The sequence below is a fragment of the Ctenopharyngodon idella genome, chromosome 16 (assembly GCF_019924925.1).
Source record: "Ctenopharyngodon idella isolate HZGC_01 chromosome 16, HZGC01, whole genome shotgun sequence".
Classification (NCBI taxonomy): domain Eukaryota; kingdom Metazoa; phylum Chordata; class Actinopteri; order Cypriniformes; family Xenocyprididae; genus Ctenopharyngodon; species Ctenopharyngodon idella.
The window spans coordinates 32,584,660-32,611,951 of record NC_067235.1 but is presented as its reverse complement, the minus strand read 5'-3'; the positions used below and the strand labels follow the sequence as shown (position 1 = coordinate 32,611,951).

General features: G+C 41.8%; 2 protein-coding genes across 8 annotated transcripts in view; both read right to left on the bottom strand.

The window, feature by feature from the left end:
- The window catches only part of LOC127497138 (leukocyte elastase inhibitor-like), a 173,760-nt gene that overhangs the window by 100,678 nt on the left and 45,790 nt on the right, over positions 1-27,292 (bottom strand). Inside the window, exon 1 of one of the 7 annotated variants that reach the window (XM_051865360.1) lies at positions 16,422-16,500. The exons of the other annotated variants lie outside the window; for them this stretch is intronic. The gene's annotated coding sequence lies outside the window, so the exon portion shown is untranslated. Of the gene's footprint in view, positions 1-16,421; positions 16,501-27,292 lie in introns of those variants that run through there. 7 annotated transcript variants of the gene reach the window in all.
- On the bottom strand, positions 12,979-14,826 carry LOC127496914 (leukocyte elastase inhibitor A-like). The gene is made up of 4 exons (XM_051864895.1): positions 14,635-14,826; positions 13,811-13,953; positions 13,613-13,704; positions 12,979-13,255 (listed from the first exon to the last, which is right to left on the bottom strand). The coding sequence occupies exons 1-4, from the start codon at positions 14,816-14,818 to the stop codon at positions 12,979-12,981; spliced, it is 696 nt and encodes a 231-aa protein (XP_051720855.1). The 5' UTR covers positions 14,819-14,826.

Below are 27,292 nucleotides of genomic sequence, written 5' to 3'. Positions count from 1 at the left end.
CCGGGTTGCCCCCCCGGATTGAAGTATGTACCACGGACACGACGCACCCCACTCATCCACTCTGCACATGCTTCACTGGGCACTGGCCACCCCGGGGTCAACGAAACCCTCTCGCTGTTAAAACAGCGCTTCTGGTGGCCCAACATGACATCCGACGTCAGGAGGTACGTGCAAGGGTGCAGGGAATGTGCCGTCTCCAAGAGTCCACGCCATCTTCCCTCCGGAAAGCTCCAACCTCTGCCCGTTCCCACTCGCCCCTGGTCACACCTAGGAGTGGACTTCATTACCCGTCTCCGATGGATGATCGTCGACCGATTCTCCAAGTCCTGTCGTTTAATTCCCCTGCCTGGACTCCCCACTGCCATGGAAATGGCAGAATTACTGTTCAACCATGTGTTTCGTTATTTTGGATTACCAGAAGACATAGTATCTGACTGTGGATCTCAATTCACCTCCTGAGTCTGGAAGGCGTTCTTCAAACTCCTAGGTGTGACCATAAGTCTCTCCTCTGGTTACCATCCACAGACGAACGGGCAGACGGAGAGGAAGATACAGGAGATCGGCCGTTTCCTGCGTACCTTCTGCCACGGCCACCAGGACTCCTTGAACCAGTTCCTGGGCTGGGCCGAGTACGCCCAGAACTCTCTCCGTCAGCCCACTACAGGTCTTACTCCTTTCCAGTGCGTACTCGGCTATCAGCCCCCACTGTTCCCCTGGGATGGGGAACCATCAGACGTCCCGGCGGTGGATTACTGGTTCCGGGAGAGCGAGAGGGTCTGGGACTCAGCACATCTGCAACTCCAACGAGCCCTACGCAGGCGCAGGTTGACAGCCGACCTTCGACGCTCCCACGCACCCAACTACCAGCCAGGACAGAAGGTATGGCTGTCAACGCGGGACATCAGGATGCGCCTGCCCTGTAGGAAGCTGAGTCCTAGATTCGTTGGCCCCTTCACCATCATCCGGCAAGTCAACCCGTCACCTATCACCTGCAACTCCCTCCTGAGTATCGCATTCACCCAGTTTTCCATGTGTCACTCCTTAAACCTCACCATCCCTCTGTCCTTCCCTCCACAGAGCCTGGCGACACTGAGGATCCCCCTCCTCCACTCATCGTAGAAGACGGGGTAGCCTACCAGGTAAAAGACATCCTGGACTCCCGGCGTCGTGGTGGGTCCCTAGAGTACCTAGTTGACTGGGAAGGATACGGTCCCGAAGAACGTTCATGGGTCCCGAGGAATGATATTCTTGATCCCAGCCTCCTTGACGACTTCCATGCCAGACATCCCAACAAACCAGCTCCCCGAGGCAGAGGTCGACCACCACGACGTCGGGGTCCGCGGTCCTCAGGAGCGGACCGTGGAGGGGGGGGGTAATGTCACAGACACGCCAGGCTCTACACTCACCCAATCACATCGCACTCCCTCTCCTGAGTATTGACAAGCCACACCTGACGCTCATTCAGCACTCATCACCACAGCCACATAAAAGACACGCCAGATCACACAGTCACTGTCCGGTCTCGTTAACACATACCAGTGTTATACTTACCTCCAGGACTCCCGAAAAACGACTACTTACCTGTCTCCAGCGTCTCCTGTGATCTCCAGTGTGTTCGTCTGTTCCACGCCTCTCTGCATCCTCGCTTCCTAAAACAACACAGACAAGTATCAGTTCCAGTACCACGTCTCGTCAACTCTATCATCTGCTACAACTCACCTGCACTCTGCTTGCACGCTCTGTTTTACCTCAAATAAACCTGATTACCCTTACCTGTGTCTCCGCTCCCTTCTGTACGTAACAAGAATATAGTTAACAATATAAATGAGACACATTTTGAATAAATGAGGGCACATTTTGAGTTTACAGTTTTACCTGGAAATAAATCCTGTTCAAAGATATAAGTGAGCATTGACATTCCAAGGTGTTTGGTGTTTCTATGCACTGGAGAAAAAAAAATCTTTCCTGCTTCCAGTCAGTGATCTCACCATTATATTCATTCAGAATGTCCAGTGTGGGCCAATATCTGGTCACTATGATGCTCAAATCTGTGAGATAAAAGAAAAAAAAACCTCTGTGAGCATGCTGATAACTAATCATATTAACTATTGTATTAACGTTAATGTCCACTCTTAACAGAAAACATGATTTTTAGATCTTATGCATGCACGTATTATTGCACTGGGTTGAAATGTCATGAGAAGACATTTCAACCCAGTTCTGTACAAACCAGAGGTATGTTAAAAAGCAAACACTTGGAAGAGTGTAGCTGGTAATTGCCAGAACAAAGACAAAGAAGAGTACAGAGATTAGCTGGAAGTTTACCTAACATTGCTTTATAAATAAACCAGTGCTATTTTCTATGTATAGTTAATGATGACCAACCCACCATCTCATTTAAAATGCAATGATGAGTACGGGACACATTTTATTTCAGTATTCATTACGTATTTCAGTTGATTTCACTCATCTCAGTATAGCAATATAGTTTGTGTAGTAAACGAAACCGGGCGTCGATCTGCCCCATTAATTCATTCTGAGACACACAAAACTTGTAGGATTCATATTTAAACAGTCTTTTTGCGGTTTAATATTTACAGACACTATAATCACAATTAGAATAAAGAACTTAAGAATAAAAAAAAACTTACCTTTCACAATGTTGATCCTCGAAATTAAAGTGAAACCAGTCGTGCTCTTCCTCTGAGGTAAATCCTTTTAGAATTATTCTTCACCGGATTTCAAAACGATGAAAAGTACATGAAACTGACTAAGCTTGATGCATTTGTCCTAACTGACATGAGCGTTCAATCTGTTGCATGTATCGCCTCAGAATTTGCTTCTGAATAGGGCTCGCGCTTCGTGGGCGTGGCCGAATTAGTGGATAATGAGCTGACTCATGGACGTCTGACATGTCTCTCTTTTCATACAGATTACATAAACAGAATATTTGTTTTCGATTTAACTTACACGATTTAAAACCTGACATTTCAACTGTTATTTAGACACATTTCTCATTTTTGTGTGATTAGTATTCACTAAGTTACAGTTCATTTTCTGAAAACTATCAGATTGGACTTAGTTCAGAGAGAGACGAGAGATCACGCATCACGTTAGGTTTCTTTATTTTGCAAAAAGTACAACATTTTGTTTTTACTTTGAGTGCACACAAATAAAAGAAGACATTTCACAGATTAGAATGGTGTATAACTCTTAACTGTTTGTCCAAAATTGACAGAGTATTTTGAGTCTCTTTCAGACTGATAAGAAGAAAAAGCAAGGTGGTATCGCCGGCAATACCGCCGACTCCACAGTGTTAAACTTAATGATTTGAGTCAATCAGTTTCCCCAAATGAGATGAGTTAACTTCCATAGTATTATTATGGTAATATTCTGTAAAGAAGAGAGCTATAAGAGAGCAGTAGGAGAGCTATAAATTAACAGTAAACTACTGGCAACCACTGCTGCTGATATTTTACTGTTATTTTACAACACAAGTTTTAGAGTAAAGGGAACTTACTGTTAACTAATTAACTTTTTTTTCTGTAGCATTTTACAGTCTTTAACAGTTAAATTACGTTTTAAAGTATTATAAATATATTATAAATTTTGCATTTTTCTTATTTCAGACTGTTTTTTAACAAATACTGCTGTTAGCATAATCTGATAGCAAAACAATTTAAAAGCAGTAATCTATATAGAATATTCTGTGATTGAATTTTTAAATTTTGACAGCAGTTATGATGTATGACAAGTTAAATTTCCTCTGTTTCAGTAAATAATACCAGCATCTCCATCAGTCAAATATAACAGTACATTTGAATTCATCATACTGGACTTACCATCTTGTGACACTTCTGTATAACTCATGCACTGAGAAAATCCACTGGGGCATGTTTTTACTGTTGGATTTGCACAATTAGGCCTATCGTCCAGACTCGTGCACTCATAACAGCTGAGCGAGTGTCCTTTAGGAATAAAACAGAGAGACAGTGAGACATCAATGATCTGCATTTGTACTTAAAAACATTACAAACACCATTTGTCTTTGTACCTGCAGTGAAAAGAACGAACAGAAGAAAAACTGAGATTTGCAGATCCATCTTTGATCAGGAGGTGAATGAAATAACGTTTCTGTTTCAGTGTCCAATTTATAGCTTACCTGAAGGGCAGGGTCTTCATGAGAAAAAATGAAAGTTACACACTTCTTGGAGCAGAAACTTCAGTTTACATAATTTACTTAAGGACAAATGAAGGTTGAATAAGGAAATTACACAGATTTCCTGAGAAAATGAAAGTTACACATTTCTTGGAGCAGAAACTTCAGTTTACATAATTTACTTAAGGACAAATGAAGGTTGAATAAGGAAATTACACATTTCCAACCTTCTTGAAGTGATAGTTCACCCAAAAATGAAAATTCTGTAATTTTTTATTAACCCTCATGTCATTCAAATCCTGCATGAATTTTTTTCTTCTGTAGAACACAAAAGTAGATATGGTGTCCCTATGATTACGAGCCAAGAACCAATTTTAGTGCTATATAGCACTTTTTTTTATTTATTTTTTTTATTGTTGCAACCACCTAAAGCGTAGACCTACACCTACCCACAGAAGTAAATTTTCACCACTTCTGACACTTCGGGAAAGTTTCATGAGTTTTCAAGCATGTTTAGGCCCTCAAAATGTGATTCCCCTTTCATGGCGAAACATCAGACTTTGTCAGGCCGCCATGGACACACCCTTCAACGAAAACTCAAGATCTTTGCAATTTAACATCGCGAAGGCCTTAAGATTAGACTGACCATATATGATGTGCTTCTGGTTAAATCTCTATGTGGAGTTAATCACATTGTAAAACATGTAATTTCCTGTTGCCCGCAGGTGGCGCTTTGTCTATAACTGAATATTGCCATGTAGATGTCTTCAGGTCAGGACTGTAATAAAACATGTGAAGTTTCGGATTGTATGCATTGTATGCCCGAGTTACAACAACTTCCTGTTTCATGGCGAAACATCGAAATTTGTCACGGACACGCCACGGACACGCCCTTCAGCGAAAACTCTAGATCTTCACAATTTAACGTCACCAAGGCCTTTAGATTAGACTGACCAAATATGACCTTGATCTGATTAAAGCTCTAGGAGGAGTTTGTTAAAGTACAATGTGTGGAAATGGCAAAAACTGCCACACTTTTGCAGAGTAAATTCAAAATATCTCAATTCCTGTTGGGTTTACAGATTTTGGGACTTTTTTGTAGGTATTGGTCTGTTGCATGTGTCTACCGAATTTCATACCTGTACGTGAAACGTAGCACGAAGGGCGCTTAATTGAAATTTTGTAGGTGGCGCTATCAAGCCATTTTGCCACACCTAATTCTGAAACCCATATCAGACGTAAATTTTCACCACTTCTGACGCATGTGCAAAGTTTCATGAGTTTTCGATTATGTTTCAAGCATGCGATTCATTTCAGAGAAGAAGAATAATTGGCCGAGCAATTACAATAGGGTCCTCACACCATCGGTGCTCGGGCCCTAATTAAGTGACAAGTTACATTTCCACTCTTATGGCATCTGACTTCCTGTTGGTTTTCAGAGCTTGCTCCACTTTTTTGCATCAGTTAATTATAGCACTACATTTCAATACTGGACTCACCAGCCTGTGTTAACACTCATGTACTTGACATCTCTAGTGGGACATACTGTATAGCCTGTTTCTCACAAGAATCCATCAGACTCATGCACTCTTAAAGAGTAAAAAGAGAGTCAGAGAGAATTATTTGAAAAAGTAACTTAGATATTTTGGATCTAAGTTACTGTCAGTCTGAAGGTCTGGCTACACGAGACTAGCATCAAACCAATACCAAACACCAAAACCCAGCCTGAACAGGTCAATAATGAACTTGCAGAAATAGATTTATCTGTGTACATATTTACAGCGTAAATCTTACAGCCCACATAGCATGGTGACTTGTGGAGTTCTTGAGAAGTCAGGCCAAGATTATTTTTCATTCTATTTGCATATCAGTTCTGTAGTGTTGCAGTGACCTAAAAATATTAAATTATTAAAACATACCTAACTAGGTTTTTATTATTATTTTTTTAAATCATGAACAGTGATTTAAATATTTTAGGATGTTGCATGATCTTAGGTATTCTGCAGGCTGCAAACTCAAAAGATGTAGGTCTGGTAAATGTGGGCCATGCAGGCCTATCTCCCATACAAACACACTTACATAGGGCCATACAGACACACACAGAATAATACATGCACATGGAAACTTGATGTCAGCGGTGCCCCACGAGTTTGTCAGTAAAATATTTTGCAACTGAAAAACAACATGACATTGGTCAATGAATAATTAGATAAAAAAACACACACCTGGGGTGGTAATGCAACCACGAAGCGAAGAAGATTCAACGGCCCCGAGTCAATTATTCCACTTACGGTTAATTCTCAATAAGAACTTTTGTAGGCGTATATGTCGGAAATAAAATTTACTGGTTTATAATTAGTGACGCTGGTACAGTAATGCTTATTTTGGTTAATTATAGCACAATGTAGTGCTATAATTAACTGATGCAAAAAAGTGGAGCAAGCTCTGAAAACCAACAGGAAGTCAGATGCCATAAGAGTGGAAATGTAACTTGTCACTTAATTAGGGCCCGAGCACCGATGGTGTGAGGACCCTATTGTAATTGCTCGGCCAATTATTCTTCTTCTCTGAAATGAATCGCATGCTTGAAACATAATCGAAAACTCATGAAACTTTGCACATGCGTCAGAAGTGGTGAAAATTTACGTCTGATATGGGTTTCAGAATTAGGTGTGGCAAAATGGCTTGATAGCGCCACCTACAAAATTTCAATTAAGCGCCAGACCAATACCTACAAAAAAGTCCCAAAATCTGTAAACCCAACAGGAATTGAGATATTTTGAATTTACTCTGCAAAAGTGTGGCAGTTTTTGCCATTTCCACACATTGTACTTTAACAAACTCCTCCTAGAGCTTTAATCAGATCAAGGTCATATTTGGTCAGTCTAATCTAAAGGCCTTGGTGACGTTAAATTGTGAAGATCTAGAGTTTTCGCTGAAGGGCGTGTCCGTGGCGTGTCCGTGACAAATTTCGATGTTTCGCCATGAAACAGGAAGTTGTTGTAACTCGGGCATACAATGCATACAATCCGAAACTTCACATGTTTTATTACAGTCCTGACCTGAAGACATCTACATGGCAATATTCAGTTATAGACAAAGCGCCACCTGCGGGCAACAGGAAATTACATGTTTTACAATGTGATTAACTCCACATAGAGATTTAACCAGAAGCACATCATATATGGTCAGTCTAATCTTAAGGCCTTCGCGATGTTAAATTGCAAAGATCTTGAGTTTTCGTTGAAGGGTGTGTCCATGGCGGCCTGACAAAGTCTGATGTTTCGCCATGAAAGGGGAATCACATTTTGAGGGCCTAAACATGCTTGAAAACTCATGAAACTTTCCAGAAGTGTCAGAAGTGGTGAAAATTTACGTCTGATATGGGTTTCAGAAGTAGGTGTGGCAAAATGGCTTGATAGCGCCACCTACAAAATTTCAACTAAGTGCCCCTGACGCTATTTTTCACGTACAAGTATGAAATTCGGTATACACATCTAACAGCCCAATACCTACAAAAAAGTGCAAAAAAGTGGAGCAAGCTCTGAAAACCAACAGGAAGTCAGATATTTTGAATTAACTTTGCAAAATTTGTGCAATTTGTGCAATTTTTGCCATTTCCACTTGTTGTACTTTATCGAACTCCTCCTAGAGCTTTAATCAGATCAAGGTCATATTTGGTCAGTCTAATCTAAAGGCCTTTGCAATGTTAAATTGCAAAGATCTTGAGTTTTCACTAAAAGGCGTGTCTGTGGCGGCCTGACAAAATTCGATGTTTTGCCACGAAACAGGAAGTTGTTGTAACTCGGGCATACAGTGTCGGCTCTGCTCCATACTTCACATGTTTTATTAGAGTCCTGACCTGAAGACATCTACATGCCAATATTCATTTACAGTCATAGCGCCACCTGTGGGTAATAGGAAATGACATGTTTTACACTGTGATTAACTCCTCATAGACATTTAAACATCATATATGGTCAGTCTAATCTTGAGGCCTTAGTGATGTTAAATTGTGAAAATCTAGAGTTCTGAAGGGTGTGTCCTGGGTGGACTGACAAAGTCTGATGTTTCGCCATGAATGATGAAGCTGTTGTAACTCAGGCATACAGGCTGTTTCTCAATTCTAAGAATGCAAAGAACAGACTTGCGTTCTCGTGGAGTCCGGTCTTGCCAGGCGACCTTGAAAGAACAAACTCGGAAGGATGCGAGGACACGGAATGCATCATTTGAGAATTGAGATGTGCTGCGATCTTGTTGCTCAACTGACCGTCCCAGCATCTTATAAGTGGCTAATGCACAATAAATACAACATAACATCACAAACAAATGTCATAACCTATTAATGGATTTCTTTCATATTATTATAGACATTGTTTTCATATAATTTTATATCTTTTTATTTCACCGCGTGTATTTATGGAAATGAGTAGCCTTTTTGTTACATGCTTTGTCAAAGTTAAGATTCTTTTTTATATTCCAATAAAAATACTGCAGGCTTTCTTCAGGTTATCACTTTATTAAAATTAAGCAAAACAAACGGACAAATGTTTACTTTCATAAGCCGTCACGTATATGCGAGCTTGTAGTGGGAATCTCATGAGTGAGAACGAGAACTTTAAAGCTTACAGGCTTCCGTATGTCGACCGCAGTTCGATTCTCTCAAGTCTGCATTCGATGCATCCTCGATATCAAGAACACATCCGGGCACTTTCATGCGTCCTCTGTTCTTGCGTTCTTGAGTATTGGAACTGAACTTCGACGGTTGATGATGACGTAGAGCCAGAAGACAAGGACGCAAGATTGCTTAAGAACGCATATTGAGAAACAGCCACAATGTCCGATCTGCCCCAAACTTCACATGAGTGATAAGAGTCCTGGCCTGAAGACATCTACATGACAATATTCAGTTACAGTCAAAGCGCCACATATTGGCAGCAGGAAGTCTGGCAATTTGAAATTACTTTGCCATATTTCCCTTGTATTTACTCGCTTAGATGCATGTTGCCCACTGTTCACTGTTCCTAAGGCCACCAGGTGGCGGTGAACCCGGGTGCGAGGGCCCTATCGTCGCTGCTTGCAGCTTTAATTTCTACTTAATTTCTACTTGATTTGCTGAATTTACGTGTGCAATCACAATTTGTTTTCACAGGCAGTGCAGCATTTCATCCCTGAGCGCTTCAGCTAAAAGAGCAGTCCGTAAAAGAGCAAGCACGGGTGTTTAGCTTCTTTTTCAAGATTGAGATTGTCTTTTCGCCCCTGTGTTTCTGGATGCGGTTGTTTCCTGACCTCATCTGACGGCCACGATTGCTGTCTCACGTGCCTGGGCAAACAGCACGCTGAGAAAGCGCACGTGGATGGTACATGCTCTCACTGTGAGAGCATGTCCATGTTGCCGTTGTGATCGCGACTCTCCTTCTTTAACACGGAGGCATGAGTCCCCTCTGCTGCTACCCAGCCCCCCGTGGCTTCTCTCAGTAGAGCCGCGGGTCTGGTTAGCACTTTGGGAGATCTAAGGGTTACAGTGGGAGCTTCTTCATCGGGTCCACCCCCACAAACCTCTCACCCCTCTTGCGCGCCATGTGCTGTCGAGGGCAGGGTGTGGCAGGGGCAGGGTGTGGTCTCCGTAGCATTCGCCTCCATGGACTGGGAACGCTTCCCTAGCGTTTTGGCCATGGCTGAAAATGTGGGTTTCAGCCATGACCCTACTGCCTGTTTTATGGACTGTGATTTTGGATTGTGATATTAATAAACTGCATTTGGATCCTCAATTGTTGTGCTCAGTGCTGTCCATAACGGAGCCCCGGACATGACATGCAGGAAAAAAATAGTAGGCTAAATCATGCGCACGATTTACTATTTCGTTCCCTCGATTTACTATTTCGTTCCCTCGATTTATAAATCATGCACATCATGTACATTTAATAAATCGAGGGAACGAATTAGTAAATTGTGCACACAAATTAGTAAATCGAGGGAACGAATTAGTAAATTGTGCACATGAATTAGTAAATCGAGGGAACGAATTAGTAAATCGTGCGCACGATTAATTTTTTTTTTCTTGCATGTCATGTGCAGGGCTCCGTACGTAACACACCTTCTGATACCCAAAAATGATAAATCTGTCAGCGCAGCTCATGGCCACAAGAGGGCGCTGTAGGTGCATAAAGTCTTTTCCATGCAATATGAACTTGTTCTTATTGTGTTGATAAATGACAGCTTGCTTTTTGCTTTCACAGGTAAGACCAGTTCAACTGCACATTGTTTTGATGGAAAATTTAATTCTAAAAAATGTGAAAGTAGGAAGCAGCAGTGAGAGTAAAAAACAAACATGAATCATCTCACAGCTGCAAAGCAGAAGAGAAAAGACACAATTTAGCTTATTTTAAACAATTTTTAATACAAATGATATTGCAAGCAAAACAATCTGAGTGAAAACAAATTACGATTGTACTAGAAAAATTCAGCACAGAATCAAGTAGCAATTATTATGTGACAAGTTACATTTTCACACTTACAGCATTATATAACACTAAATTTGAATACTGGATTCACCAGCTTGTGTTGCCACTGTTAGCTAGTTAACCTGTTAGCTTCACTTCCTGTCTCCTGCGATACCTTCATCTGACTGATTTTTGAAGGCATCATAAACATATCATTCGCTGCCTTTGATATCCCACAGTCCTGTTAAATATTGCTAATATTGCTAAACATGCTAATTTTTTCTTAAAATAAAAAAATTGCTGCAAAATGAGGGAACTTGGTACATTACTAAAATATTAAAAGTAACAACAAAGTTCAAACTATCAAATTAAATTATTTATTTTCAGATATAATAATCTACAAAACCTGAGCTCTATATACAAACATTTACAAACAGCTGCATATAAAGCAGAATCCACATGTAGGCTATAAATAAAACAGTTTTGCTGAGTTATTGAAAAAGGAAAGTCTCAGTTTTGTTGATGTATTTGATTCAGTGGTGCTATTTTTTCTTTCCGCGAATGAGACTGGACGATTACATGAAACATAAGACATTTCAGTTGTACTGTGTCTTTCTACATACCTTCTGACTGTGCATTTCTGTTTGCGTTTGAACCCCCTCTACAGGCAAAAAAGGTAAAGATGATAAATCTGTCAGCGCGACTCAAGGCCACAAGAGGGCGCTGTAGGTGCATACAGTCTTTTCAATGCAACATGGACTTTCTCATTGTTCGACATTTTTGTTTGTTTGCATGTGTCAGATAGCTAGCATCAGTAACTCTCACAATACAATTGTTTTGCCACTACAAAAAGTATTTGCATAAAGTGACAAATTTGATATCACTATTGAGATTATATGTGAGCCTGGACTCATAAGTCACATGAGTGTATTTGTAGCAATAGCCAACAATACATTGTATGGGTCAAAATTATGATTTTTTCTTTTATGCCAAAAATCATTAGGATATTAAGTAAAGATCATGTTCCATGAAAATATTTTGTAAATTTCCTACCATAAATATATCAAAAATGTATTTTTGTAAGTGGATACATTGGACAACTTTGAAGGTGATTTTCTTAATATTTTGATTTTTTTGCACCCTCAGATTCCAGATTTTCAAATAGTTGTATCTCGGCCAAATATTGTCCTATCCTAACAAACCATACATCAATGGAAAGCTTATTTATCAGCATCAGCTTTCAGATAATGTATAAATCTCAGTTTCAAAAAATTGACCCTTATGACTGGTTTTGTGGTCCAGGGTCACATATAAATGGAGGGTAAAGGCCCCTCTAGCTGCTATTTAGCTATTTTGTATATTTACATTGACAATATAATTAATGTTCTATTAATTAAAACCAAGTCAGTCTCATCAAGTTAGTGGTTTAAGCATTTTTACATTTATTCCAAAATAATAACTAAAGGCAGTAACAAGTTAAAAAACAATATATTTTATTTGTGTACTGATGTTCAGCTGTTCTTTTTAATAGTAAACTTACATCAGTCACGCTCGGTAAACACCGTCTGTCACAGACACGAAGATGTATCTTTAATTTCACCAAGCTGATTGCTCACTAAAAACCCCGCAGTAACCATGCTTTCAGGTCTTTTCGAGTTTGATTTTGACATGACATAAAGCGGTGATATCTAAGTGGGTGAGCTGTTTACTTACTTTTTAATTAGTCCTCCCATTGATGCCATCATTTTGTTTATTCAGATTGACACATGGAACATGCACGTAAACAATAGGCGGGATTTATCACACAATCATTCATAACGCGATGGAGGCATTGCCTCCTCTCACGTGACTTTCCCCCATTCATTCTCAATTACCCCCCACTAAACCCACCGGACGCTTTAGGGGGTCTGTTGATTTTCTATGAGCTGAGAGGAGGCACCAGAGACGCAGACTTCCACTGTAACTTCACCTGCGGGTGTCGCTGTTGGACAGCGTTCCTTTAGAAAAACGAGTGACTTATACACTTTTTAATTTCACATTTTGTTATACCTATATATATATATATATATATATATATATATATATATATATATATATATTAGGGATGTAACAATAGTATCACGATAGCAAAATTGTCTTATATATATATATATATATATATATATATATATATATATATATACGTATTTGTCAATAATGTCCTCTTTAAAAATTGCAAGTAAATAAGTAAATGTGTAAACAATTAGCTCACATGATTTCAAGAAGCAATGCTGTGAAAGAAAATGCATACAGAAAATTTCACTCAGTTATTTACTAGTGACTTTATTTATCAGAGGAACACAGTCATCTAGAATGATCATGCCATCATCACTATCTTCAAGGAGAACAGAAGCGTCCATAGAACAGAATGGCATTGGAGGGATTATGCCGGATGAAGAAAAGGAACGGGTGATCTGTGTTGAACATCTCTGCAAATGAACGTACTGCAACAACAGCATCGGTGGCTACAGCCGCTTCAGTTCCTTCCTCGTTTACTTCAACAAAGGCTTTATGAATCACCTTCGACAGCACCAGGTCGTTGTTGGAGGACATGCCTGAAAGATTCACCTTCAGCGGGTCAAAAACATCCTCCATTCCCATGCTGATGAGAAGACTCCTCATGTCATCATAGGTTACCTCCATCTTAAATTTGGGCAGAGATACTTCAACTTCCTCTAGAATCATCTTGCTGGGTTTGGTCCACTCCATGAGCTTCTCGTAGGTCAGTGCCTTTTCAAGCTGGATAGGAGAGTCATGTAAATATATGTTTTACATAAAAATGGTATAAATGTTTTTAACCACATGAAACTAACATGAATACAAAGAAATTATATTTGCCATTAACCAATAATGAAACAAAACATCATTTACAAGCTTAAAAATAAAGGTTCTTTATTGGCATTGATGGTTCCATTAAGAACCTTTAACATCCATGGAACCTATCAACATACTGAGATTCTTCCCAACATACGGCAGCTCCAGAACCTGACTGTTAATCTCTGGGATGAAGGCCAGAGGAAACTGTGCCTTTTGATACATCATCTTCACTGGTTTAGTTAGATTCTGCCAAATATTAATGGAAATACATTATAAACTCTCATATTTCATGACTGTTACTGAATAAACAATTTAAAATAATGTAGAAAAAACAAGAGCATGAAATGTGAACCTGGTTCATCTTAAACTGCCCATCACTGGTGGCTTCCTTTGGGAATTTCTTCTCCCAGTTCCCCTTGAAGTAGATGGCGTTCACCAAGACCAGTCTCGTCAGTGTATCGAGGACTCCATATGGCAGCAAGTCCTTGATCTTCTCTAAAATACAAATGGACATTGTTCACTTTGAGCACATAGCTCAATTCAGGAACCCATGAAGTCAAACATGGCCTTTGAAAAGACAGTTTTGCTGAAAGTGCTGCAAAAAAACATGAAATAACTTTTATTTGTAAGAATGTCATCTCATGCTGGATTTCACCTTGTGTTTTTTTCTCCACCAGTTAGATATCACCGCTTTATGTCACGTCAAAATCAAACTTGAAATGGACTGATAGCATGATGACTGTGGGTTGTTTTAGTGCAATCAGCTTGGTGCAAATACATCTTCGTGTCTGTGACAGACGAGACGAAGTTGACAATTAAAAAGAAAAACATCAATACACAAATAAAATATATTGTTTAAATTATTATTGCCTTTAGTTATTATTATTTTGGAATGAATGTAGAAATGCTTAAAACACTAACTTGATGAGATTGACTTGGTCTTGATAAATAGAACATTACATTGTTAATGTAAAATTTCAAAATAGAATTGTCTTTGGTTTCTTTTTTGATGTAAAGTAATGTTCATTTAACAAGGAAGATGTGTCAACGTTAAGAGTAATACATGAATTTACATTGATTCATAAATAAATAAAAAATGTGCCTCCTCATTTCAGAACACTGCACGCTACTGTTATATATATATTTTGAATTCTGAATGGCCATTAAAAAACATGCTTAAGTGTGAGATCACCTGACTCATCTCAGCTGCTGTGTTTCCTCTTGCACCGAGCGACACCATGGCCAGAGCCGAGGAGATGCTGACAAGAGAGTAGAACACATTTCCTGATGCGTTTCCTCCACTGATCTTCTTGAACAGGTTGAGGGAGAACTGAGTGTTTGCTGCAGACAAAGCCTCCATTTTCACAAGCTAGAAAGAAATAGTAGTAGGTGGACATGTCTTCATCATCATGACACACAATTTAGTTCTATTAGATCTGTTTTAATCAACAAATTTTTACATTTACATTTAGTCATATAGCAGACGCTTTTCTCCAAAGCGACTTACACATGAGAATAGTAGAAGCAATCAAATCAACATGAGTATGCAAGTGCCGTGTCAAGTCACAGTTTCATCAGTAAAGTGCTCGTAGCAAGGTTGTTGTTTTTTTTTTTTTTTTTTTAATATATATACGCAAATATATGGAGAAAGAATAGAAAATCGAAAAAATAAAAATAAAATATAAATAAAAAAAGTGCTATATTACTGGGTCAAGTGTTGACGAAAAAGATATGTCTTTAGCAGTTTTTTGAAAATGGCTAAAGACTCAGCTGCTAGGATAGAGCGTGGTAGGTCATTCCACCAACCAGGAACAGACCAGGAGAAGGTCCGTGAGAGTGATTTTGTGCCCCTTTGGGATGGCACCACAAGGCGCCGTTCACTTGCAGAACGCAAGCTTCTGGAGGGCGCGTAAGTCTGAAGTAGTGGGTTTAGGTATAGTGGTGCAGATTCAGTGGATGTTCTGTAGGCGAACATTAGAGCCTTGAATTGGATGCGAGCAGCAATTGGCAGCCAATGCAAACTGATGAAGAGAGGTGTGACATGCGCTCTCTTCGGTTCGTTAAAGACCAGTCTTGCTGCAGCATTCTGGATCAGTTGTAGAGGCTTGACAGTGCATGCTGGAAGGCGTGCCAAGAGAGCATTACAATAGTCCAGTCTGGAAAGAACAAGAGCTTGGACAAGAATTTGTGTGGAAAGCTCCGATAGGAAGGGTCTACACTGCAAAAAATGCTGTTCTTACTTAGAGTTTTTGTCTTGTTTCTAGTCAAAATATCTTAAAGTTCTTAAATCAAAGAAGCATTTTCTTGACAAGTAAAATTTATTTTCTTGTTTTCAGAAAAAATAAGTCAAAATTAAGTGAATTTTTCCTTAAAACAAGCAAAATAATCTTATATCAAACCAAAAATAAGCTATATAATCTTGTTTTCAGTTTGGATTAAGATTATTTTGCTTACCCCACTGGCAGATTATTTTGCTTGTTTTAAGGAAAAACTCACTTAATTTTGACTTATTTTTCCTAAAAACAAGAAAATAATTTTTACTTGTCAAGAAAATGCTTCTTGATCTAAGAATTTTTAGATATTTGGACTGGAAACAAGACAAAAATTCTAAGTAAGAACAGCATTTTTTTGCAGTGTATGTGGTGTGGAGAATTGGCTGATGGTTGTTATTTTATGTGTGAAGAATGTGGCAAAGTCATCAGCTGTAAGAGCTGATGTGGGAGGGAGGGGAGGAGGGCAAAGAAGAGAAGAGAAAGTTTTTAAAAGTGTGCGGGAATCAGTAGAATTGTTAATTTTATTGTGATAGTACGTGGTTTTAGCATTGGAGACATTTGTAGAGAAAGAAGAAAGGAGTGACTGATAGAAGCTAAGATCAGTAGGATCTTTAGATCTGCGCCACTTTTTTATTACTGTGTGGGTTACCATTTAAATTGCATGCATAAAAGTACCTCTATAAGCATTACCTAGAGTAATCGGCAGAAATGATGAAGCTTCCCAGCGAGTCCGTCTGTCCGAGGTGAATGAAGCGATGGTTATGTGTGTCAGTCTAAGCCTTTAGGCCAAATCAGCTTGTAACATCCCTTGAAATTATTAAATTAATGTTTATCCACCAGGAAAAGAATCAGACTAAAATTGCGTGATTCATTCTTCATTTGTTTATCATAAGTAAAACCAATAAATTAAACTGTGTGTAGCGGAAGAAACTAACCTGAAATCAGGAAAAATACATGATAATTGTATTAATCATAATTAGTCATTTTTAATCATAATGTGAGTACAACCCAAAAATGGATTAGCTGATGAGGGTTTGAAGTAGGTGTCTCTGTGAGACTTTTACTAAACATAAATAAATAATGTTCCTCATCACCACACACCCAAAGTACAAATCCTTGTCCAAACAACTTTTTGAGTTACATTTATTAGGTGTTCATGTCAGTTATAACAGTATATTCAATGCATGCATGGATTAAAGCATTTTTTATTCATGAATATTAATTTCTATGAAAGACTTTTTTACACATTTAATTTCGGCCAGGATGTTGTAAAATAATCTTGATCTGTTAGTTTTCTGGTCGTTTGTGATTATTTTAGATAAGAAGTGAGTTCAATCTGTACATTTTTTGAGACTGCAACATCTAGCTGATTAAATATTTTAGACGTGAGCAAAACTAGAATTATATTCACTATGGACTGTGTGTGTGTGAGAGAGAGTATGATTTAATGCTAAATAGTTAAAAAGTTTAAGAAAAAAGTTAACAGAAGGAAAACAAAGACTTAAAACATTTTTGAAGGCTTGAAACATTTTAAATAAAGGTAATTGTTTTACTAAGTTCAAGATTAACCATTGACTTCTATAGTAGGAAAAAATACTATGGAAGTCAGTGGCTACTGTCAACTGTCTGGTTACCAACATTCTTTACAATATCTTCTTTTGTGTTCAAACAAAGAAAGAAACTCTGACAGGTTTGGATCAACATAAGGGTGAGTAAATGATGACAGAATTTTCATTTTTGGCTGGACTATCCCTTTAAAAACAAACTTTACATCAACATAAAATAATAACAACTCACACTAAAAACACTGTGAACACTGAATATATTGTGTGCGTCATCATAATCATACAGACTGTTGTTCTTAAAACACACAACATCTGGGCAGTTAAAGGGTTAGTTCACCCCAAAATGAAAATTCTGTCATTAATTACTCACCCTCATGTCGTTCCTAACCTGTAAGACTTTCGTTCATCTTCGGAACACAAATAAAGATCATTTTGATGAAATCTGAGCGATTTCTGTCCCTCCATAGACGTGAAACTTGCTTCAAAAAGTTCATAAAGAGATTGTAAAACGAATCCATATGAAATGAGCAGTTTAGTATAAATTTTTTGAAGACACTCGATCGCTTTATATGATGAACAGAGTGAATTTAGACATATATTCACATGTAAATGGAAGCTCAAGCATGTTTGCTTGATGTGTGTGAGAACCAATGAGGTTCATTCTCATGTTGCAGCACGTTCGAGCTTCTTCAAGAGGTTTGTTCTCGCATGTCAAGCAGTTTCAGTTTGGCATCTGTTAATGTTCGCTGATGAATGTTTATATGTGATTAAAAGCCTAAATTCAATCTGTTCATCATTTAAAGTGATCAAGTCTCTTCCGAAAATTTGGACTAAACCGCTCGATTCATATGGATTAGTTTTACAATCTCTTTATGAACTTTTTGAAGTGTCAAAGTTTCAGTTGCGTAGCTGTTAACAGAGGGACAGAAATCTCTCAGATTTCATCAAAAAGATCTTCATTTGTGTTCTGAAGATGAACGAAAGTCTTACAGGTTTGAAACGACATGAGGATGAGTAATTAATGACAGAATTTTCATTTTTGGGTGAACTAACCCTTCAAGGTTACAGATGTTCTTGTTAAATGGGCTCTGATGATTTGGCCTTTTTGGACATCTGACAAGTCACCCATTTCACACATAGTTTGTACTAAACACTACTGAAAACCACTTATACGGCACTACATACTAGAGAATTGAGAAAAAAAAAAAAAGATAATTGCAATAATTGTTTTTCACTGTAGCCTACACAAATGATATTAACCCCTATAATAATAGGTGTTCTCATTATTTTGCCCAATTCCTGTATTTTATTTCATAATGTCACATCAGAACTCCAAATCTAGTTCAGTGAAAATATGAATCTGAAGAGCTGCTGCATTCAGTGCAGCAGGAAGTAGGAGAATAGAGAACAGCAGAGGAACAGGAAGCTCTGGGTGACACTCTGAGCACCGTTATGTGTGGAGCTCTGGGTGACGCTGTTATGACCGTTATACGTGGAGCTCGGGGTGACACTCTGAGCACCGTTATGTGTGGAGCTCTGGGTGACGCTGTTATGACCGTTATACGTGGAGCTCGGGGTGACGCTGTTATTACCGTTATACGTAGAGCTCGGGGTGACGCTGTTATTACCGTTATACGTGGAGCTCGGGGTGACGCTGTTATTACCGTTATACGTGGAGCTCGGGGTGACGCTGTTATGACCGTTATACGTAGAGCTCGGGGTGACGCTGTTATGACCGTTATACGTGGAGCTCGGGGTGACGCTGTTATTACCGTTATACGTAGAGCTTGGGGTGACGCTGTTATTACCGTTATACGTGGAGCTCGGGGTGACGCTGTTATTACCGTTATACGTGGAGCTCGGGGTGATGCTGTTATTACCGTTATACGTAGAGCTCGGGGTGACACTCTGAGCACCGTTATGTGTGGAGCTCTGGGTGACGCTGTTATGACCGTTATACGTGGAGCTCGGGGTGACGCTGTTATTACCGTTATACGTAGAGCTCGGGGTGACGCTGTTATTACCGTTATACGTGGAGCTCGGGGTGACGCTGTTATTACCGTTATACGTGGAGCTCGGGGTGACGCTGTTATGACCGTTATACGTAGAGCTCGGGGTGACGCTGTTATTACCGTTATACGTAGAGCTCGGGGTGACACTCTGAGCACCGTTATGTGTGGAGCTCTGGGTGACGCTGTTATTACCGTTATACGTGGAGCTCGGGGTGACGCTGTTATTACCGTTATACGTAGAGCTCGGGGTGACGCTGTTATTACCGTTATACGTGGAGCTCGGGGTGACGCTGTTATTACCGTTATACGTGGAGCTCGGGGTGACGCTGTTATGACCGTTATACGTAGAGCTCGGGGTGACGCTGTTATTACCGTTATACGTGGAGCTCGGGGTGACACTCTGAGCACCGTTATGTGTGGAGCTCTGGGTGACGCTGTTATGACCGTTATACGTGGAGCTCGGGGTGACGCTGTTATTACCGTTATACGTAGAGCTCGGGGTGACGCTGTTATTACCGTTATACGTGGAGCTCGGGGTGACGCTGTTATTACCGTTATACGTAGAGCTCGGGGTGACGCTGTTATTACCGTTATACGTAGAGCTCGGGGTGACGCTGTTATTACCGTTATACGTGGAGCTCGGGGTGACGCTGTTATTACCGTTATACGTAGAGCTCGGGGTGACGCTGTTATTACCGTTATACGTAGAGCTCGGGGTGACGCTGTTATTACCGTTATACGTGGAGCTCGGGGTGACACTGTTATTACCGTTATACGTGGAGCTCGGGGTGACGCTGTTATTACCGTTATACGTAGAGCTCGGGGTGACGCTGTTATTAACGTTATACGTAGAGCTCGGGGTGACGCTGTTATTACCGTTATACATGGAGCTCGGGGTGACGCTGTTATTACCGTTATACGTAGAGCTCGGGGTGACGCTGTTATTACCGTTATACGTAGAGCTCGGGGTGACGCTGTTATTACCGTTATACGTGGAGCTCGGGGTGACGCTGTTATTACCGTTATACGTAGAGCTCGGAGTGACGCTGTTATTACCGTTATACGTGGAGCTCGGGGTGACGCTGTTATTACCGTTATACGTGGAGCTCGGGGTGACGCTGTTATTACCGTTATACGTGGAGCTCGGGGTGACGCTGTTATTACCGTTATACGTGGAGCTCGGGGTGACGCTGTTATTACCGTTATACGTGGAGCTCGGGGTGACGCTGTTATGACCGTTATACGTGGAGCTCGGAGTGACACTGTTATTACGGTTATACGTGGAGCTCGGGGTGACACTGTTATTAGCGTTATACGTGATGTTCTGGGTGACACTGTTATTACCGTTATATGTAATGTTTGTGGTGACACTGTTATGACCGTTATACATGGTGTTCGGGGTGACACTTGTGGTGGCAGCATCGTTACACAGGTTCCCCTCACAACATCTGATGACCGTATCATTACTATCCGATGTTGAGGAATCACAAAAAGATTTAGAGAGACAGCCTTTTAAAACAGTTGACTGGTTTCCAAAAGTCCCTAATGAAAAGAAAGAAAACAAAGGTTAGTCTAAGCTTCACTGGTGTTCTTTGTTCTTCCAGTCTTCTTCCATTTTCAGATTCTCACATGCATATGTGAAGCAGTGGTCTTCACTCCCTGAACAGTTCAGTATGTTTGTGCAGTTCTGCCCATTGCAAGAGAAACATGTCTTTCCATTGGGGACATTAAAGGAATCTACAGGAGGGGGGAAAAGTATTATTTTATGTTATTTTCTGTACAAAATATATCTATTGAAACACTACTCCTTGTCACTGCTCCATTCAATCAATACACGGCAAACAAGAAACACTCTGTTATTTCCTAATTGAATGTCCTTTGAAAGAACTTTATTGTTGACTTTAAAGAAGATCATTTAAAGAAGATAGTCATTTGCTTAGGAAAGCACAGTACCTGGAGCATCTTGGTCATTACACCGGTCTGTGTTACAGCAGGAGACAGTCGTCTTTTCATCGCCTGTGTTCACGGATCCACTTATACAGCCAGAAGCACAACGTTTATCTTTCATCTTAAAAGTAATATTGCCTAAAAACATGAATGATAAAGGAAAGACTTGTTCAACTGTATATTATTTTAATGGAAAATGTATTTATATATATATACACACTGTAAAGCAACAACAACAAAACACTAGTAAATCCAACAGCCTTTTTCTGCTGAATTAGCAAGGCCAAGTTGCTACTAATAACAATTTTTTACTTTTGTCATATACTGACATCCACCATAATAACACTGGTGGTAAAGATGAAACCACAGGATAAATCAAAGTATGACTGTCGTTACCAATCAAAATGCGTGTTCATTTAAATGCAATATGTGGACTTTTTACACCATTTGTCCTATTTCCATTTAGCAAAACTCATTTTTTATTAACGACCACACCTACCCCAACCCTAGACCTACCCTTAGTGATTTATAGTGCATATACACTTTATGTGCACATGTGTTCCCTGCGATCGAACCCACGATCACATGATTGCAAATTGTTATATATTGCAATGCTCTACCATTTGAGCTGCGTGAAACCAAAATATGAAGCAGATAAAAGGGAACAATGCATTAAAATGAAAGTGTCCTGTTGTCGATAGGGGCGCAACTTTAGTAAACGCTCCTATGGGTCGTATTTCAGGGAAGTGACAAATGACCTATATAGGCGTATTGGTTGGAGAACATGTTGAAAATCCCCCATCATGCATGAGGCAAAGAGATGACGAGAGAAGCCAGAGGCCAGCCAGGATGAGGCCCCAGGGTGGAGTCGACTTGATGGAAGATGGACTTGATGGACTTGATGGCCCTTTAGTTTTGGTTGAGCATAAGAAATGGGGCATATGCTTGGTCTTCGCGGACTAGATCTGCCTACACGGTATTCACTCAAGCAGATATAGCCATTAAAAATGTGGGCTGCCATAAGTTGCATGTAAGGCGCTTGAAGCATCTCGCAGTGTAGCCGTGTGTGTGAAAAGTAACATTTTAAACAATATCTCAATGAACACATAAACAATTTCCAAAATGTTGACAAGACTAAGTTTAATATGACATCTGTTTAACTTATAACATGAAAGTAAGGTTAATAATATAACTTAGATTATTTTTCATTTTTTTTTCATTTTTCAGTTTTACTTAAATTAGGGTGATGCAAAAATGAGTACACCCCACAACAAAAACTACTACATCTAGTACTTTGTATGGCCTCCATGATTTTTAATGACAGCACCAAGTCTTTTAGGCATGGAATGAACAAGTTGGCCACATTTTGCAACATCTATCTTTTTCCATTCTTCAAGAATGACCTCTTTTAGAGTCTGGATGCTGGATGGAGAGTGATGCTCAACTTGTCTCTTCAGAATTCCCCATAGGTGTTCGATTGGGTTCAGATCAGGAGCCACTGAATCACTTTCACCCTGTTCTTCTTCAGAAATCCAACTTAGATGTGTGTTTAGGATCATTGTCATGTTGGAAAAGTGCACAACGACGAAGGGCACGGAGTGATGGTAGCATTTTCTCTTTCAGTATAGAGCAGTACATCTGTGAATTCATGATGCCATCAATGAAATGCAGCTCCCCGACACCAGCAGCACTCATGCAGCCCCACATAAGGACACTGACACCACCATGTCTCACTGTAGGCACCATGCATTTTTCTTTGTATTCCTCACCTTTGCGACGCCATACAGTTTTGAAGCCATCAGTTCCAAAAGCATTTATCTTGGTCTCATCACTCCAGAGTATAGAGTCCCAGTAGTCTTCATCTTTGTCAGCATGGGCCCTGGCAAATTCTAGGCGGGCTTTTTTGTTCCTGGGCTTTAGGAGAGGCTGCTTTCGTGGACGGCACCCATGCATGCCATTCCTCTGCAGTGTATGCCATATTGTGTCACGGGAAATAGTCACCCCAGTTTGGCTTTCTACTTCTTTAGATAACTGCAGTGAACTTGCATGCCGACTTTCTTCAACCCTTCTCATCAGAAGACGCTCCTGTCGAGGTGATAACTTCCGTGGACGACCTGGACGTCTCTGTGAGATGGTTGCAGTTCCATCTTTTTTAAATTTTTGTACCCCTTTTGCTACAGTATTCTGACTGATAAGTAAAGCTTTGCTGATCTTCTTGTAGCCTCACCAAATGATTTTCTTTCTCAGGTTGTCAGCATCCTACCTCCTGTAGTTTGTCTCCATGCCTCTAGAGGTCCCCTGTGTTCCCCTCTGCCTTAGTTTTTCCACATGGATCCTTGTTAGCATTATCCAGGTCACCTGTGCCTTGTTTCTCCTAGGGTATTTTAGTTGTGTTTTTTCCCCTTGTTCCTCACTTGGTTTTTGAGTCTTGGCCGCGTGCTTCCTGCTTTGTCTCTCCAAGTCTTTCCAAGCTATCTCAAGTAAGGTGTTCTGAGTTATTTGGTTATTAATGTTCTCTAGTTTTGTTTTCTCCCCTCGTGGAGTTTTTATTTTCCCATGTGGTTTTTTCCATTATCTCTTATGTTATTAATACCTCTGTCTGAGAAGAACTTTTGTTGGATTTTTGCTTGAAAATACTTTTTTTTATTAAATCTACATTGCCTGGAGTCCTGCCTTGAGTGTTTCGTTTGGGTCCAACATCACAGTCTCTGTGGCCTTGTGGCAGATATCTCAACCACCACACCAGAGACCCGAGTTCTAGCCCGGCTTGTGACAGAAAAACCAAGTCACTCATGGACCCAGAGACACTCGGTTCCAAGGATCTATTGGTGGTGATTGCTCAACACGAGGCATCTTTTCAGCGCCATGAAGCCGTTCTCAGCCGACAAGAAGAGCTAATGGCCAAACACTCTCAACTCCTGGCCGATGTGATGAGTTCCATCCGCCAGCTCTTTGAACGCCTCCCTGGTTCTTCACCTTCCTCTGTATCACCTCAGAGTGGCGACAGGCCTTCTCCCGTGGTGGAGCCCCGACTGCCACCTCCAAAACCCTTCACTGGAGATCCCAGTTCCTGCCAGGGTTTCCTCACCCAGTGCTCCCTCACCTTCGAGCTCCAACCCTCAAGTTTTCCCACAGACCGCTCCAAGATTGCTTACATTATTACCCTTCTCTCTGACAAGGCGCTCTCTTGGGCCTCCGCAGTGTGGCAATCTCAGGGTGCCTGTTGTGAGTCCTACGCGGCATTTGTGGAAGAGTTCAAGCGAGTGTTTGATCATCCTGTCAGTGGTCGGGAGTCTTCCAAGCGCCTACTCACTCTCCGTCAGGGTTCCCGTAGCACAGCAGATTTTGCCATTGAGTTTCGGACCATAGCGGCAAAGAGCAGATGGAACGATGAGGCACTGAGGGTCTGCTTTCAGGGAGGGTTGTCTGAGCCCCTTCAAGATGAGTTAGCCACTCGAGAACCAGCTGAGGATCTCGAGTCCCTCATAGCAATGGCCATCTGCCTAGACAATCGCCTGAGAGAGCGGAGGGCGGCTCGCCGCAAGGAGTCTCAGTCCCAAGTTCCTCTGAGCAGGTCTGTTTCTCCAGTTTGTATTCCTTCGTCCAGAGGTTCCCCAGCTCCTGAACAGCTCCATGATTCCCCGGAGGACATGCAGTTGGGCCGTTCCAGGCTTTCTCCCAACGAGAGGGAACGTCGCATGAGGGAGCGTCGTTGCCTTTACTGCGGTGCTTCCGGCCACTTCCGCTCCACTTGCCCCGAGCTTTCGGGAAACGCCTGTCCCCTCCCAGCAACAGGAGGGCTGTGATGGGGAAGATTAGAGCTCCTCCTGCTAACGCCGTCCTAGCTGTTCCAGCTACCTTGGCCTGGGAGGGCCACCAGCATCTGGTCCAGGCTATGATTGATTCTGGTGCCGCAGGCAACTTCCTGGATCTAACCTTGGCTAAGGAACTTAAGATCCCTACCCAACTTCTTCCTCACCCCCAGGCAGTTACCGCTTTGGATGGCAGACCTCTGGAACCGGGCAAAGTAACAGAGGCCACTCAGTCCCTGCAACTTACTATCTGTCAACACCAGCAGGAGGAGACCTTCTATCTTATTGACTCCCCCGAGTACCCTATTATCCTGGGTCATCCTTGGCTGCGAAGACATAATCCCCATATCGACTGGCTCACTAGCACCATTCTAAGCTGGGGTTCCACTTGCCAACTCACCTGCCTGCGTCAGAGTCCCCCAGCTCCTAGTTCTGAGTTTCAAGAGTCTGTCGACCTGTCCCGAGTCCCTAGTGTTTATCATCAGTTCAAGGCAGTGTTCAGCAAGTCCCGGGCTACCTCCTTACCACCTCACCGCACTTACGACTGTGCTATTGATCTGCTCCCTGGCTCCTGCCCTCCCAGGGGTCGGATCTTCTCCTTATCTCCCCCCGAGCGCTCGGCTATGGATACCTACATTAAGGAGTCTGTGGCAGCTGGCATCATCCGTGCCTCTACTTCCCCGGCTGGGGCGGGTTTCTTCTTTGTTGAGAAGAAAGACGGGGGTCTTAGGCCTTGTATTGATTACCGGGGCCTCAACAAGATCACGGTTAGGAATCGATACCCCCTACCTCTCATGGCCACGGCTTTTGAGCTGCTTCAAGGGGCTTCCATTTTTACTAAACTGGATCTCCGCAATGCTTACCATCTTGTGCGTATCCGGCAGGGGGACGAATGGAAGACTGCCTTCAACACCCCCACGGGCCACTATGAGTACCTCGTGATGCCGTTCGGGCTCACCAATGCCCCCGCAGTGTTCCAAGCACTGATTAATGACGTTCTCCGGGACCTGCTTAATCAATTCGTCTTTGTATACCTGGACGATATCCTCATTTTCTCAAGGTCACTGGAGGAGCATGAGGGGCATGTTAGCAGGGTTCTCCAGAGACTCCTTGACAATCATCTCTACGTAAAGCCCGAGAAGTGTGATTTTCATGTTACCCAGGCTCAGTTTCTCGGGTTCATCGTCACTCCTGGCCACCTGGAGATGGACCCTAAGAAGGTTGAGGCAGTTCACAACTGGCCCATACCTGCCACAGTCAAGGAGGTTCAACGTTTCATTGGCTTTGCGAACTTCTATAGGAGGTTCATTAAGAATTTCAGCTCTGTGGTGGCCCCCTTGACGGCGCTTACCAAGGGAGGAGGAGCCAAGATTCACTGGGGTCCAGAGGCAGCAGGGGCTTTCGAGGATCTCAAGCGCCGCTTCACTTCCGCTCCCATTCTTGTGATCCCTGACCCAGAAAAACCTTTCGTGGTGGAGGTGGATGCTTCAGAGGTGGGGGTAGGGGCCATCCTATCTCAGAGGGGTGAGGATGGAAAGTTACACCCTTGCGCCTTCATGTCCAGCCGCCTGTCGGATGCTGAGCGCAACTACCACGTGGGGGATCGTGAATTGCTCGCGGTAAAACTTGCCTTGGAGGAGTGGCGCCACTGGCTCGAGGGGGCTCAGCACCCTTTCCAGGTTCTTACAGACCACAAGAACCTAGAATATCTCCAGCAGGCTAAGCGGTTAAACACTCGGCAAGCTCGATGGTCTCTGTTTTTTAATCGATTCCAGTTTCTCCTATCTTACAGACCCGGCACCAAGAATGTCAAGCCGGATGCCTTGTCTCGAGCCTACTCTCCCGAGACACAAGAGAAGCCTTTGACATCGATTATTCCGAGGTCTAGGATTGTCGCGCCCCTTCAGTGGGAACTGGAAAGGGTGGTGCGAGAGGCCCTTGCCCGTGAGCCCGATCCAGGAGGTGGTCCCGCTGGACGCCTGTTCGTTCCTCTATCTGCCCGGGCCCAGGTCTTGCAGTGGGGTCATGAGTCTCCCTTGACTTGCCATCCAGGAACTGCTCGCACACTTGACTTCCTCCAGAGGCGGTTTTGGTGGCCGTCCATCAAAAATGACGTTAAGGTCTATGTGGAGGCCTGCCCCGTGTGCAATCAAGGAAAGTCTACACGTCAGCGTCCTCAAGGACTGCTCCGTCCCTTACCTGTCCCCCGCAGGCCATGGTCGCAC